Source organism: Pelophylax lessonae, assembly GCF_965119305.1.
Source record: "Pelophylax lessonae genome assembly, chromosome: 3".
Taxonomy (NCBI): Eukaryota; Metazoa; Chordata; class Amphibia; order Anura; family Ranidae; genus Pelophylax; species Pelophylax lessonae.
In genome coordinates, this window is record NC_138770.1 from 37,659,470 (window position 1) to 37,675,307 (window position 15,838).

At 48.6% G+C, this 15,838-nt stretch overlaps 3 protein-coding genes across 3 annotated transcripts in view; 2 read left to right on the top strand and 1 right to left on the bottom strand.

Annotated features, from left to right (window-relative positions):
- LOC309550756 (uncharacterized protein) overlaps window positions 1-1,912 on the top strand; it is a 137,484-nt gene extending 135,572 nt beyond the window's left edge. The window contains exon 4 of the mRNA XM_082251094.1: window positions 994-1,912. Within this exon, the coding sequence (XP_082107220.1) occupies window positions 994-1,736 (743 nt within the window). The 3' untranslated portion in view covers window positions 1,737-1,912. The remainder of the gene's footprint in view (window positions 1-993) is intronic.
- Window positions 1-15,838, top strand: part of LOC309550283 (uncharacterized protein) — a 1,519,274-nt gene that overhangs the window by 704,357 nt on the left and 799,079 nt on the right.
- LOC309549994 (uncharacterized protein) overlaps window positions 1-15,838 on the bottom strand; it is a 277,984-nt gene that overhangs the window by 103,992 nt on the left and 158,154 nt on the right. The window lies entirely within an intron of this gene.

Consider the following 15,838-nt stretch of genomic DNA (forward strand, 5'->3'; position numbering starts at 1 on the left):
CACTCCTATAAAAGACAGTTCTCGTTGTTTCCTCACTCTCTGACTAAGGTCCATGAATAAAGAAATGAACTGGTAGGAGATCAGAGGACCCATTTACTAGTTACCTTGAGGGGGGAATTGTAAGATCCTCAGAGACAAAGCTGCCTGATGTGGGCGGAGTCCTGGTTTAGGGGAACAGACAAAAAAGGAGGGGTAAAACCTGGCACACAACAGGGGAAGGGGTGTCCAAAAAACTTCGCAAACTCCAATAGTGAACATACAGACATGTGCTAATATAATAGAAACAGCAACATAATGGTGGCTGTGTTAAAAGTCCATATGAAAGTCCATATGCACAAATCTCAAACCACCACACTCCGTAGGCTGCTCTGATGACAAGTAGAAGGGGCTTGTGGCGAGCTGAAAGGAGAACACAGGCGCCACACTAAGTGCAGTATATCAAGATTTATTATGAGTTAGCCAATGAAAAGGTACTCACAAGCGTGTGTATAAAAGCAGCATGACAGCATCATAATAGGGATAATGATTCCCGGTGTCCTGATTCAGGATGGCACAAGCGGTCTCAGAGCTCTGGGGTGCACTAGGGGAGCATGCGCTCCTTCTTCAGGCCGAGCTGAAGACGCGTTGTCGGAGCCTGAAGAAGGAGCGCATGCTCCGACAAGGCGTCGCCGGCGCCAGTACGTATCCCGGAAGTGACGTCATGACGGCCAGTGTTGTGTCCCCCTGCAGTTGGGAAGTACCGTTCGTCCATCCGTTACAAACCAGCGCTCTGAGACCGCTTGTGCCATCCTGAATCAGGACACCGGGAATCATTATCCCTATTATGATGCTGTCATGCTGCTTTTACACACACGCTTGTGAGTACCTTTTCATTTTCCTAACTCATAATAAATCTTGATATACTGCACTTAGTGTGGCGCCTGTTTTCTCCTTTCTGGTTTAGGGGAACCAATCTGCTCATGTCTAGTAATAATCTTTGTATTTCTATTTTAGTAGATGGACGGGAGATGAGGAAAACCTCAGAGGATTGTCTCACTTTGTCTAAGGACTGTAAAGTAGAAGATGAGGACATCACACAGTATAGTCCAGGAGAAAACCCGGCTACCTCAAATGTCCATCCGGCACCACACAGTGTAGATAGACCATCGTATTCCTCTTATCCTGAGGAACCCCAGACTGTGAGGGACGGTGCCATCCTTCCAACAAATAAGAGCTTTTCCTGTACTGAGTGTGGGAAGTGTTTCCGTTTTCAATCTAAACTTAATGTGCATAAGAGAACTCACACAGGGGAGAAGCCGTATTTCTGTTCTGAGTGTGGGAAATGTTTTTCACAGAAGTCAAGTCTTTACACACATCAGAGATTGCATACAGGGCAAAAGCTGTATTCTTGTCCTGAGTGCGGAAAATGTTTTTCAAAGAAGTACGGTCTTTACTCACATCAGAGATCTCACACAGGGGAAAAGCCATATTCCTGTCCTGAGTGTGGGAAATGTTTTTCAGACAAGTCCAATCTTTACACACATCAGAGATTGCACACCGGAGAGAAGCCGTATTCCTGTCCTGAGTGTGGGAAATGTTTTTTACAAAAGTCCAATCTTTACACACATCAGAGATCTCACACGGGGGAGAAGCCGTTTTCTTGTTCTGAGTGCGGGAAATGTTACTCTCAGAAATCTGATCTCTACACACATCTGAGATCGCATACGGGAGGGAAGCCATATTCCTGTCCTGAGTGAGGGAATTGTTACTCACTGAAGTCCTGTCTTCCTGTACATCAGGGATCCCACACAACCCTCGAGGTGTATTAGTGCCTTGAGTGCGGGAAATGTCTTCTATATGAATGTTGCTGGACATCACAGCTCTCATGTGGGGGAAGAAGCACACCCTGATATACACCTCAGATATACTCCATGGCTGAAGACATGGATAAAGTGTTGTACCGTGTTGGCCATTGATAGCAGGAGAAAAATAAAAATGGAGTCCTTACCTTTCATTGGCTGAGTACATTTTGTGGTGGAAGATTTCACAAACAGTTAAAGGTCTATTTTAAAAAAAATTAATTGAATGAATGTGACCAGCATTCACCCAGCTGTGATGAATTTTGGCCATATTTTATTTCCTATGTTGATTGGCTCCATCTAGTGGCCATAATGTCATACTCTTCCTTTTTTTTTTTTTTTTTTTTTTAACATATGGAGGTATTTCAGGAAAAATACCACACTATGGCCACTAGATGGAGCTGACAATCCTAGGAGATCACTTTAATTATCGACTTCATCTCTGGAAGGTTTTACCATGACCAGGGCATTTATTGCTATTCAGCACTGCGCTCCTTTAACTGGCGAGGTATAGTTGTTGGATGGATCATTTTAATCAATCTCTTTTAACAGGAGACATTCCCCATGACTGGCGGACAGCTAATATTGTACCTATCCACAAGAAGGGCAGCAAGGTAGAAGCTGGCAATTACAGGCCAGTGAGTTTAAAATCTGTTGTAGTCAGGACCTGGACAAGGGGTGGGCAGGAGGGACAACTGCCCTGGGCTCATTTGTATACTGCAGTGATTGTGGTGCCACCATTCTGACTGCGTGTCTGACGAGTAGTGACAGCGGCATCAACACCCCTTTCAGCCAAGTGCTGGGAGTAGCAGGGAGAGCAGTAGGGGAGCCGGGAGACTGTGCTCTCTCTTCCCCTCCTTCCACTGCAGCTCCTGTATTCAGAAGCCATGTCAGCTGCTGGTGTAACCAGAAATGTGTGGACTGCCACAGAGAATGTCAGGCACAAATTCAGTGTAAAAGAATCAGGACGCCTCAGGACGCTCCAAATAGCCATAGCTAAACCAGTCCATAAAAGACAGTCATTTGTTACACAAGTCCAGAGCAAAAGTTCCTCGTAGACTGAAGACGTGTCGGGTTCCAAGCGAGATGCCCCACTGCCAAGATCAAACAATAGGAAAAGTGTCTCACAGCCTGGGTCAGGTGACTGACTGGGTACCCCACTGCTGGGGTCAAGCAACTGGCTGGGTGTCCTACCGGCCAGATCCTCTGAGATGTACAGAATTTGATACTCCAAGTCCCTCAAAACAGCATGTGCACCAATGCTGTGGTCCCACAAGTTTTCTGCAGACTTAGCCCTGGGGGTCATGTGACAATACCAGAACTCTGACACCAAAGTGTCTCGCCATAACCAAGTAGCTTGCCTGGTTTCCAGGACTTACTCTGCACTTCAACAGCCACCTAGGCATCTGTGAGGCACTGGTTACCCTACCTGGGTCCCCTAGTGCACCCCAGAGGTGTGGCAATCGCTTCTGAATCCTGGCATAGATAGTACTCCGCCAATCCCTGGGAGCTCACCGTGACCAGGGCCATGAAGGCAAATGCAGCTACTAGTTACCAAGGGTATGTACGGACCACCAGGCTTTGGAGCCAAAGGAACAACACACTGCCAGAGGGACTAAACGGAAGCAACTTTAAAACTAATCTCAGGCCAAGCAGGTAACCCATATAAGGTACGTGAGGACTCAGAGCTTTCAGACACTTAGCCTTTGCATGACAATCCAGCTGAGCAGCTGTTATTGAGTCAGTAGAATCCGGATGGGTGGTAGGTAGAAGATAACTAAGATCAGGCTAGTCAATGGTAAGAGAATCTTTAGAGGTAGGCTGGACATTGAGCATTGGACCATCAGGCTGGACATCTGGCATCGGATCAGAGGCAAAGGAAGGCGGGTTGTCAGACAGCAGATCATCATAGGTAGACTTGTCGTTGAGCAGCAGACCATCAGAGGCAGGCAGGTTTGTTGGAGACAGGACATCCAGAAGCAGGATGGGCATTGGGCACTGGCCCCGTTGGCTGGGCATTGGGCACCGGTTCATCAGGCTGGGCAGAAGGCATCTGAACATTAAGCTGGGCAGCAGGCACTGAAACATCAAGCTGGGCAGCAGGCACCATAACATCAGGCTGGCAGAAGGCATCGGCTCATCAAGCTGGGCAGCAGACACCGGAACATCAAGCTGGGCAGCAGGAACCAGAACATAAGGCTTGGCAGCAGGCACCGGATTATTAGGCTGGAGTAGACCAGTCGGCATGGAAGCAGACTGGAGCAAATGGGCTGGCGTAGAAGCAGATGGGCTGGCGTCGAAGCACATGGGCTGGCGTGGAAGCAGACTGGAGCAGATGGGCTGGTGTGGAAGCAGACTGGAGCAGCTGGGCTGGCGTGGAAGCAGACTGGAGCAGATGGACTGGCGTGGAAGCAGACTGGAGCAGCTGGGCTGGCGTGGAAGGAGACTGGAGCAGATGGACTGGCGTGAAAGCAGACTGGGGCAGATAGGCTGTAATGGAAGCAGATTGGCTGGTGAGGAAGCAGACTGGGGCAGATGGGCTGGCGTGGAAGTAGACTGGGGCAGATGGGCTGGCGTGGAAGCTGACTGGGGCAGATGGGCTGGCATGGAAGCAGACTGGGGCAGATGGGCTGGCATGGAAGCAGACTGGGGCAGATGGGCTGGCGTGGAAGCAGACTGGGGCACATGGGCTGGCATGGAAGCAGGATTGAATAATTGCAGGATCGTGCAAGTTAGTAAAAACATTTCTTATTGGTTTTAGCCACTGAGGTTCTGCATGTGAATGCGGAGCTGTAAGTGAGAGGAGCAGCTGATGAAAGAGAAGAGCTGAGGAATGGTGAAAAAGATGGAGGAGTTGCTAAAGAGGGTTTTTGTGGAATTGTCGCAGACAGTGATGAAGAGGTAATCTTCAATGTATTAAAGGAAGGATAGGTTCAGCAAGTGGGAACAGGGTACTGACAAATAGTTGGTAGCAAGGTATACTGGGCTGCAACTGTGGTTGCTAAGGGTGATGGAGAGGGAGATACTGAAGAAAGTGGGTGTCTAGCAGCAGGAATGGGTGGTTGCAAGCTGACTACGACTGAGTGCAATATTTTTGACCATGCTTCTAGTAATGTATGAGCAGAGTTCAGTTTACACTCTGCTTTTCTGACAACAGACTGCACTGCAGTAATACACTAGACCAGCACCTGTTGGGAACATTCTGAATAGTGCTCAAAGAAATAAGCTGAGTCATCCTCCAATAACCATATCAGTGATTCTACTTGAGCCATACTGAAGGGGTGAGAAAAGTCTTCACTGCCTTTAGGAGTACTGGACAAAGCCAACTCCGCACAAACTTGAATCAATGGCTGAACATCACCAAACAACATCCTGCCCTGATCAACTCTCAAAGGGCCGGTTGAATATGTAAGACTAGATGTGCAGTTCCACCCCCCCCCCCTTACATCAGATGTCAAGAACCCCCCTCCCTCCCTTTCATTATAGTGCATGCCCCTTACCATGTGCTGCTGTGAGAAGAGGCGAAGCAGAAAGTGCAGGGTCTGGAGGAGAACCAGGGGAAGGCTGAAGTCTCCTTCCAGATGCTGCTGAATGCTGAGACCAGGAGGAGGTGGAGAGGAGAGGGTGCTGCGGCTGCAGAGAGAGGGGCAAGCTCTGTAGGAGGAGTTCTGTCCTCTGCTGCCGACTACTGAGACAAGGTGGGTGTGGAGACGAGGGGGGTGCAAGGGTCACAAGAAATGACCTGGAGGGCCAGATTTGGCCCGTGGGCCTTGTGTTTGACACGTGAACTAGGGAATGAGCAAGGCAAATACTGTACATTCTAACATCTGATCTCTGGCCCATTCCTTCAATTTCTGTATTCCTTTTCCTCTGTCACCAGCAAAGAAAAGTATATAAGCTATATAAATCCTGTATAATAATAAATAATAACCTCCTCAGGATGCATCTTGCCACAAACAGCAAAGCCAAGGAGGCTTCCCTGTGCAGCCACTTCTGGTCAGGACTGGCCTTGGTGTAATATCAGGTACAGGTGTGAACAGAAATGTGTGGACTGACACAAGAGAATATCAGGCACAAGTACAGTATAAAAGAATATCTTTTATTTCAAAATAAGTGAACAACATGAATATAAACGCACCACCAGTATATCAAACAAACCAAATAACCAAACAAATAGTGACACACAAAGAACTGCCTAAACCAAATATATACAGCAAATAAGGAATTCAAGCGTAATCGTAACAGAGCCAGGGTCATACACAGGAGATCAAGCAGAGGGAGATGGGAGCAAGACAGGACAGGGAGAAGGTAACAGGAGATGGAGAGAACAGGAGGGAAGGGATCAGGCCTCAGGGTCCAGGAACAGGAAACAGGATGCAAGATACAGGAACACTGGAATGCAGGTTAGGGGCACATGGAGACAACACCAAGGCATCAAGAGAAGGACAGACAGGACTTATATATACTTCCTGCAACAAGCATTACGTGATAACTAATATGAGCTTCTGGCTGCTGAGAGACACCCGATGGTGGACACTGGAACTTACTGAAGCCTATGGATCTGGGGGCCACAGTGCCCCCAGCAGGTGAGTCCTTTCCTGACAAGCTATCAGCGGTAATCACAGGAATACTGGAGCTGTACTAGAAGGAGGGAGGAGAGAGCAGAGCTGCCACAGTCCAGTGCTGAAGCATGGAAGAGCCGGGAGGCTATACTCTCTCTTCCCCTCCTTCCAGTGCAACTCCTGTATTCGGAAGCCAGCAGCAGTAATTGCAGGTATCAGGAGCTGTACTGGGAGGAGAGAGGAGGGGGTGAGAGCACAGCTGCCATAGTCCAGTGCTGAAGAATGGAAGAGAGAGCAGGGAGACTGTGCTCTCTTCCCCTCCTTCCAGTGCAGCTCCTGTTTTCAGAAGTCAGCAGAGGTAATCACAGAAAGACAGGAGCTGCACTGGAAGGAGGGGACGAGAGCACAGCTGATACGGTCCAGTGGTGAAGCGTGCACGAGAGGAGGAGAGAGCTGGGAGGAGGTGGTGTGGGGCAGAGTTCTCTCTCCCTTCAGCTCCTCCCCCCATCAGTGTCTGTACACACAGCTGCCGGTGTTCCGTGAAAAAACCATACCCCTGAGAAAACCATACCCTCGTCACTTCCGGTGGACCTACGGAGGGTATGGATTTCTCACGGTAGTTAAACTTGCGGCGCTTACATTAAAACAGCTCCTCTGCAACATAAATCATCTCCGCTCCTTCCCCTGTCACTGCCCCGATCTCCGGTAATAAATATAAAAGCAGATCACGGAGCCGAGATCGCCGTCATTTACATCTCATACTCCCGCCGCCGCTTTTATTTTTATTACCGGGGATGAGGGAAGTTACAGCGATAGCACAGGAGATGATTGATGTTGCAGCCGAAGTGTTTTAATGTACCCGCCGCAAGTATAACATTAGATACAGTGCCGTGATAATTTCATGCCCACCGAGCATGCGCACTTGTCAAATTCTTTCCTGTTCAATTGCGTATCCGGGGCTCTGAGCATGCGCACTGCTGCGCTGCTCAGCTGTTTCAGACCGGAAGTGACGAGGGTATGGTTTCTTCACGGGGTATGGTTTTTTAACGTTACACCGGTGTAACGTGAGAAAACCATACCTTGTGAAAATTCCATACCCACATCACTTCCTGTCAGAAACGTAATTGAACAGCTGAGCAGCATGCTCGGAGGGTATGGAATGTTCACGGTAGTGTGTGTAACGTTACACCGCCTCAGTGGTTACATTAAAACAGCTCGGCTGCAACATGAATCATCTCCGCTCCTACCCCTGTCACTTCCCTGAACTTGGCTAATAAATGTAAAAGCGGCGGCGGGTGTATGAAATCTAAATGACGGAGATCTCGGCTCCGTGATTTATATAATCATAGACCCGCCGCCACTTTTACATTTAGTAGCCAAGATCAGGGAAGTGACAGGGGTAGAAGCGGAGATGATTCATGTTGCAGCCGAGCTGTTTTAATGTAAGAGCTGAGGCGGTGTAACGTTACACACACTACCGTGAACATTCCATACCCTCCAAGCATGCGCACTAGTGAGCTCCTCAGCTGGTCAATGACGTAGGTGCTGACGTAGGTGCACCGGAAGTGATGAGGGTATGGAATTTTTACGGGTATGGTTTTTTCACGGAACACGGCTGCCATTTACATGAGTGCTGTCAGGGACTGTGTAGGGGTTTTCTTCCCCCCCCCCCCACCTGCTTTTCTGACAAGAGACTGCACTGCGGTAATACACTCCACTAGCACCTGTTAAGAACATGGTGAATGAGTCTGGCAGTGGCATTCATGATAGAGTAAAGAGGGGATAGCTTGCGGAGAGGTAGGAGGTAGGCCAATAAGGAGAGAGTTACAAGTCAAGGGACAGGAAAACAAGGGAGTAAATAAGTTGCTTAGTGGTTTCAACGGTTAGAGAGGGGCGTATTTTGTAGATGTTATGGAGTTGAAGTCTGCAAGATTTAGACAGTGATTGAATTTGGGGCTGAAAGGACAGGTCAGAGTCCAGAATAATACCTAGCACCATGATATGAGGGGAGGGGCTGATGGTTGTATTATTGATCTTGATGGAAAAGTCAGGGGAAGGGGCACGGGCTGGAGGAAAAATTATGAGCTCAATTTTAGAAAGATTGAGTTTGAGGAAGTGGTGTGACATCTATGTTGATATGTTGGTTAGTAAGTTAGTAAAGTGAGAGGAGACAGGTAGAGTGAGGTGAGAAGTAGAGAGATAGATTTGTGTGTCGTCAGCATAGAGATAGTACTGGAAGCCATGGGAATTTATTAATTGACCAAGGGAGGAGGTGTAAATAGAGAAGAGGAGGGGTCCGAGGACAGAACCTTGAGGTACCCCTAAAGAAAGAGGAAGTGGAGAGGAGAGGAGGAAACCTGAGTTATAGGTAACACTGAAGGAGCGCTTTGATAGGTAGGAGAAGAACCAGGAGAGAGTAGAGTCTTGAATGCCAAGTGAGTGGAGATTGAGGAAGAGGGGATGGTCAACAGTATCAAAGGCTGCAGAGAGGTAAAGTAGTATGAGTATGGAGTAGTGGCCATTGGTTTTAGCAGTTAGTAGATCATTAATGAGTTTCAGTAGAGCAGTTTTAGTGGAGTGTAGTAAGCGAAAGCCGGACTGTAAGGTGTCAAGAAGGTTGTTGTCAGTGAGGTAGGAACTCAGACAGTTGTAGACTAAGCGTTCTAAAAGTTTTGACACAAATGGGAGCAAGGAGATGGGTCTTAAGTTGTTCAGGCTGGTGGGGTCCAGTGAGGGCTTTTTAAGTATAGGGGTGATCAGGGTATGTTTTAGAGGGGAGATGTCACGTACCTGGTAGGTAGAATCTGAAAGTGCGGAGGAAGGCCTGTCTTACACCTCTGACTCCGAGCCCCTGATAGAGTAAACAGGAGGTGCAAGGGTGCAGAGTCGCACGAGTGCCAGTGGATTTGCAGGTTGCAGGACTGCTGGCAGAGTAGTGTTCCAGAAGGAGGCAGGTGTCCTGGAAGTAATTGGACCAATGCAGCAACTTGGAGGCCTCGAGGGATACTGGAGAATAAACAGAGTCAGACAAGCCGGGTCATACACAGAGAGGACAGATCAGGTACAGGTGGAGAGACTGGAGAATGGTAAAGGAACAGGCTGGGGTCGATGCAGGCAGAGAGCAGGAATAGTCAGAGGCAAGCTGGGTCAGTATTTCAGGAGCAAACGCAGGTACCAGGGAGCAGGAACAATCACGGAACGCTGTAGACGAGACAGCACTGATCCTAAGAGCAGATCCAGCTTAAATAGCACGTTTGGCGCCTAAACTGTCATGAGATGCGCCGTGCACATTTAGCGCGCGCATGCGCACTCCCATCCACATCCCGACACCTATGTGTTCGCCTATGCGCCAAATTAGCACGTGCTAACGCATTGGCGCGTGCTAATGCACCTCTTCTTTGGGAGATTCGAGGGGCAGGAGCTTGCCTGCGATTGCCAACTCGTCCTCTGGCAGAACCTTCCTGACATGGCCCCCTCCCAATGGGCAGCCTCCGGATGCCCAACTGGGCCATCTTATCTGGGTGGGTCTGTTTAAATGTTTATGAGTCTTCTGGCGTGGATGTTGTCTTCTGGTTCCCAAGAATTGTCCTCAAGACCATATCCATTCTATTTGATCAGGTACTGGATTTGGTTTCCTCTTTTCCTGCAGTCCATAATTGTCTCAACTTCATATTCCTCTTCTCCGCCTACTATCGTTGGCTCGGGTGGGCCAGAATTTCGTTCTGAAAAGGGGCCGGGAGATACAGGTTTTAGTAGGGTCACATGAAAGACTAGGTGGATCTTAAAGGAGGCTGGTAATTCTAATGTGTAAGCCACATTATTGATCCTTCTCTTCACTGGGAATAGCCCCACAAATTAAGGTCCCAGTTTCCTTGACGGACAGGCTAATCTTAAGTTGGTCGTGGACAACCATACCTGATTGCCAGGTTACAGAATTAATTCCCCACGCCTTTTCCTGAAACGTTCTCTTGTTGCACTCCTGTGCCTTGGTTAATGCTTCCTGTAACAGCTTGTTGTAGGTTTCCAAGAAGGTTACTGTTTCTAGCACAGCTGGAACAGAGCATTCAGGGATTGTGCTGGGTAGAAATGATGGGTGAAAGCCGTAGTTGGCAAAGAATGGGGATTGTTTGGTGGCAGATTGTTCGGAGTTGTTGTAGGCAAACTCAGCTAGTGGAAGTAATGATATCCAGTCATCTTGGGAAAAGGAAGAAAGCAATGTAGGTATTGCTCTAGGGATTGGTTGGTCCTTTCCGTCTGGCCATTAGTTTGGGGGTGATAGGCTGAGGAAAAGGACAATTCAATCTCCAGGGTTGTCGAGAGGGCTTTCCAAAATCTTGAAGTAAATTGCACCCCTCGATCGGATACAGTGTTAGGTGGGACTCCATGGAGCCTCACTATTTTCTTGATAAAAATCTGTGCTGTTTCCAGAGCAGATGGTGTGCCTTTCATAGATAGAAAATGCGCCATTTTGGACAACCGATCAACGACTACATAGATAGTTGTGTAACCTTCTGAAGGAGGGAGTTCTATGATATAAAAATCAATTGAGATCATACTCCATAGTCTGTACGGGATTGGCAGTGGTTGATGCAGACCCCATGCTTTGGTCCCGTTACCCTTGTTTCGGGCACATGTGGTGCCATAAGAAGTCCATCCCTTATTTGTAAGGATGTCTTGGGGGAAGCGGGAACTCCTACCGAGGCTTGTCTAATTTTGGGGAAAATGTCCTCTTGCAATAAGAGAACGTTTCCAGAGGAAAGAATGGTGTCAGGGAGCTCTGTTCCCTCAGGCTCACCAAACATGTGAGAGAGGGCATCAGGTTTGGTATTCTTTGACCCGGGCCTGAAGGTTAGGTGGAAGGAAAACCTAAAAAAAAAAAAACAATGCCCACAGGGCTTGACGTGGCCTCAGATATTTTGCTGTCCTCAAGTATTCAAGATTTTTATGGTCTGTAAAAATGAGTATGGGGTGAGCTGCCCCTTCCATGTGGTATCTCCATTCTTCTAGTGCAGCTTTAATTGCAAGAAGTTCATGGTCCCCTACATCGTAATTCTTTTCTGCCAGTGAGAGTTTATGAGAAAAGAATGCAGCTAGGTGCAGAAGGGCTTTGGCCCCCTGGCGTTGAGAGAGTACTGCTCCTATTGCTGATTCTGATGCGTCAACCTCCAACACGTATGGTAAGGTTTGGTCAGGATGTCTTAGAATGGATGCAGAGGTAAACAGTTGTTTATGAGTCTCAAAAGAAGATTGAGCTTCGGGAGTCCAGGAAAACCAGTTGCTATGCTTGGTCAGCTGTGTGATGGGAGAAATGATGGCTGAGAACCCCTTTATGAATTTTCTGTTGAAATTTGCGAATCCTATGAAGCATTGTATTACCTTCTTATCTGTGGGAGCCGGCCAATCCAAAATGGCAGTGGCTTTTTGGGGATCCATCTTTATGCCTTCTGTGGAGATTATTAATCCCAGGAACTGGATGCTTTGACGCTCAAACTCACATTTCTCTGGTTTGGCGTATAAGCCATGTTGACGAAGACGAGCCAGCACCTTTTTTACATGTCCCTGGTGGACCTCTAATGAAGAGGAAAAGATCAAAATATAGTCCAGATAGACGATGACAAAAAGATCCAAAAAGTCTCTAAAAATGCCATTGACAAAATGCTGGAAATGTGGCGGTGGCATTACACAGGCCAAAAGGCATCACCAGGTATTCTAAATGCCCGAATTGGGTACGAAATGTCGTCTTCCATTCATTCCCAGCTCGTATGCGGACCAGATTGTATGCCCCTCGGAGATCCAGTTTTGTAAAGATTGTTGCTGACCTGAGCCTCTGAAAAAGTTTGGGTACCTGTTCTTGACTGTGACCTTGTTGAGTTCACGATAGTCGACACAAGGTCGAAGGGAATGATCCTTCTTTTCCACAAAAAAGATACCTGCTCCAGCCAGAGAGGTTGATGGGCGAATGAACCCTTTCTTCAGGCTCTCGTCAATGTAATCCTTGAGAGCTATGAGTTCCAGTTCAGATAAGAGGAAGATTCGCGCAAAAGGCATCTCGGCCCCCCGGGAGAAGTTCAATGGGGCAATCGTAGGACCTATGAGGAGGTAGAGTTTCTGCTCTTTTCTTACTGAAGACGTCTAAAAAGGGCTGGTATGTAGCAGAAACAGATTTTCAAACCTCAGGGTCAGAGTCCATATATAACAGGGATGATGGGGAACATGGTGGTCCCGGTATGCAATGTTGTTCACAGTAGGATGAGTTGAACTGAATCTTCCGTGTGACCCAATCTATGTGTGGGTTATGTGCCTGCAGCCAAGGCATGCCAAGGATAATGGGAAACAAAGGTGAAGCAATGACATCCAAATGTAAACGTTTCTGGTGGTTGGAAGTGGTGGTGACAGGTAATGGGATGGTCTCTTGAGAGACTAGTCCAGATTTGATGGTAGACCCATCTGCCAGATGAACTGAAAGCTTCCAGGCCTTGGACTGTAAGGGTATCTGGTGTACAGCGGCAAAAGGTTGTCTATAAAGCAGCTGCAGGCCCCAGAATCAGTTATAACTGGTATTTGAATAATTCCTCCTGGAAGCTGTAACAGAACAGAGAGAACCAGATAAGAAGAACCACTTGGCAGAGCTGCAGACTTGGGAGAAGAAATAGACAAACACTTACTGAGTTTAGTTGGGCAATTTCTCACATAGTGACCCGGTTCCCCGCAGTATAGGCACAGATTATTCTGGCATCTGCGTTGTCGTTCCTCGTTGGTAAGCGAAGGACGGAATAGGCCAAGCTGCATGGGTTCAGGCAAGTCATGAGCAGGTGCTGAGGGTTCCAAAGAAGCTGGGACCGCTTAGTTGGCCACTCGAGGCAACATCCTTACAGGGCGATAAGGTCCGGCAGATCTCTCAGACCTGCGCTCTCTCATTCTCCGGTCAATCTGGATGGATAACCTAATCAGATCGTCCAGCAAGTGTGGGACCCCAACTCGGGCTAGCTCGTCCTTTAAGGCTTCTGAAAGGCCCATGCGGAACTGGTAGCGAAGAGCCGCATCGTTCCAATTAGTGTCCGTACTCCAACGACCTGAAATCAGAAACATAATCCTCGACCGCTCTGCGGCCTTGCTGGAGGGTGTGGAGTGCTGCTTCTGCAGTGTGGGTTCGCTGAGGGTCTTCATAGATCTGGGCCATGTCGCTGAAGAAGGTGGACAGGGTGTCTAGTGAAGAGGCCTTCTGTTCCAGAAGACGATGAGCACATCCTTGGGGTTCCCCCTGCAGCAGAGAGATGACGAACCCAACTTTAGTGGTTTCCAATTAGAAGGTGTGGGGCTGTAAGGCAAAGTAAAGTTCACAAGCTGTGCAGAAAGCCCTGAACTTGCTGCGGTCACCCGAGAATCTTTTGGGGGTAGGCACTCTGGGTTCCGGTGGTAACATCGCAACTGTAGATGGAGCAGGGTTTCCAGAAGGAAATGAGGAGGCAGCATTAGGATCTGTGGGTGGTGTTGCCAGCATCTGAACACTTTCCTCTAACCGATTATAACCTTCCTGCAAGTTCTTGACGGCCTGTGTGAGGCTGGCCAGGTGTTGGCATAATTCGTCCAGGGGAGAGGTTCCTCGCTCAGGCTCAGACATGACTGTCTCATACTGTCACGTACCTGGTAGGTAGAGCCTGAATGTGCGGAGGAAGGCCTCTCTTACACCTCTGACTCCAAGCCCCTGATAGAGTAAACAGGAGGCGCAAGAGTGCAGAGTCGCACAAGTGCCAGTGAACGCGCAGGCTGCAGGACTGCTGGCAGAGTAGTGTTCCAGAAGGAGGCAGGTGTCCTGGAAGTAATTGAACCAATGCAGCAACTTGGAAACCTTGAGAGGTACTGGAGAATAAACAGAGTCAGACAAGCCGGGTCATACACAGAGGACAGATCAGGTACAGGTAGAGAGACTGGAGAATGGTCAAGGAACAGGCTGGGGTCAATGCAGGCAGAGAGCAGGAATAGTCAGAGGCAAGCCGGGTCAGTATTTCAGAAGCAAACGCAGGTAACAGGGAGCAGGAACAATCACGGAACGCTGTAGACGAGACAGCACTGATCCTAGGAGCAGATCCAGCTTAAATAGCCGTTTGGCACCAAAACTGTCATGAGATGCGCCGCACACATTTAGCGCGCATGCGCACTCCCATCCGCATTCCCAGCACCTATGCGTTTGCCTATGCGCCAAATTAGCATGCGCTAACGCATTGGCGTGTGCTAATGCACCTCTTCTTTGGGAGATTTGAGGGGCAGGAGCTTGCCTGCGATTGCCATCTCGTCCTCTGGCAGAACCTTTCTGACAGGAGGGGAGGGGAAGATGCCAGTAGAGAGGGAGAGATTGAAGATCTAAGTGAGGGAGCATAAGATAGAAGAAGAGGGTGACCATAGTAGTTGTGAGGGAACAGGGGACAGGCGGTAAGGTGGGCTTCTGAGAAAACTTTAGCGACCTCTTCGGTAGTAGCAAGGTCAAAAGAGGAAAGTGTTGAGATTATGTCACATTGTTTGCTGGAAATTAAAATGATTAAACTACAGAGAGCTGAATTCAAAGACACCTCAAAAATCAAACTGAAAAAATAATGCAGCAGGCTAGTCCATTTTGCTGAAATTTAATTGCAGCAGCTCAGAATGGTCCTCAGTAGTTTGTATGGCCCCCGCATGCTTGTATGCATGCCTGACGTCGAGGCATGCTCCTAATGAGAGGACGGATGGTGTTCTGGGGTATTTTCTCCCAAATCTGGACCAGGGCATCACTGAGCTCCTGAACAGACTGAGGTGTAACCTGGGGGCATCGGATGGACCAAAACATAATGTCCCAGAGGGGTTCTATTGGATTTAGGTCAGGCAACCGTGGGGGCCATTCAGTAGTATCAATTTCTTCATCCTCCAGGAGCTGGCTGCATACTCTTGCACATGAGGCTGGGCATTGTCGGGCACCAGGATGAGCCTAGGGCCCACTGTACTAGCGTAGGGTCTGATAATGGGTCCAAGGATTTCATTTTAATACCTAATGGCAGTCAGGGTGCCATTGTCTAGCTTGTAGAGGTCTGTGCGTCCCCCCATGGATACCCCTCCCCAGACCATCACTGACCCACCACCAAACCGATCATGCTGAACGATGTTACAGACAGCATAACATACTCTGCAGCTTCTCCAGACCCTTTCACGTCTGTCACATGTGCTCAGGGTGAACCTGCTCTCATCTGTGGAAAGCACAGAGTACTAGTGACGGTCCTGCCATTTCTGGTGTTCAATGGCAAATGCCAATCGAGCTCCACAGTGCCGGGCAGTGAGCACAGAACCCACTAGAGGACATCGGGCCCTCAGGCCACCCTCATCAAGTCTATTCCTGATTGTTTGGTCAGAGACATTCACACCAGTGTCCTGCTGGAGGTCATTTTGTACGGCTCTGGCAGTGCTCATCCT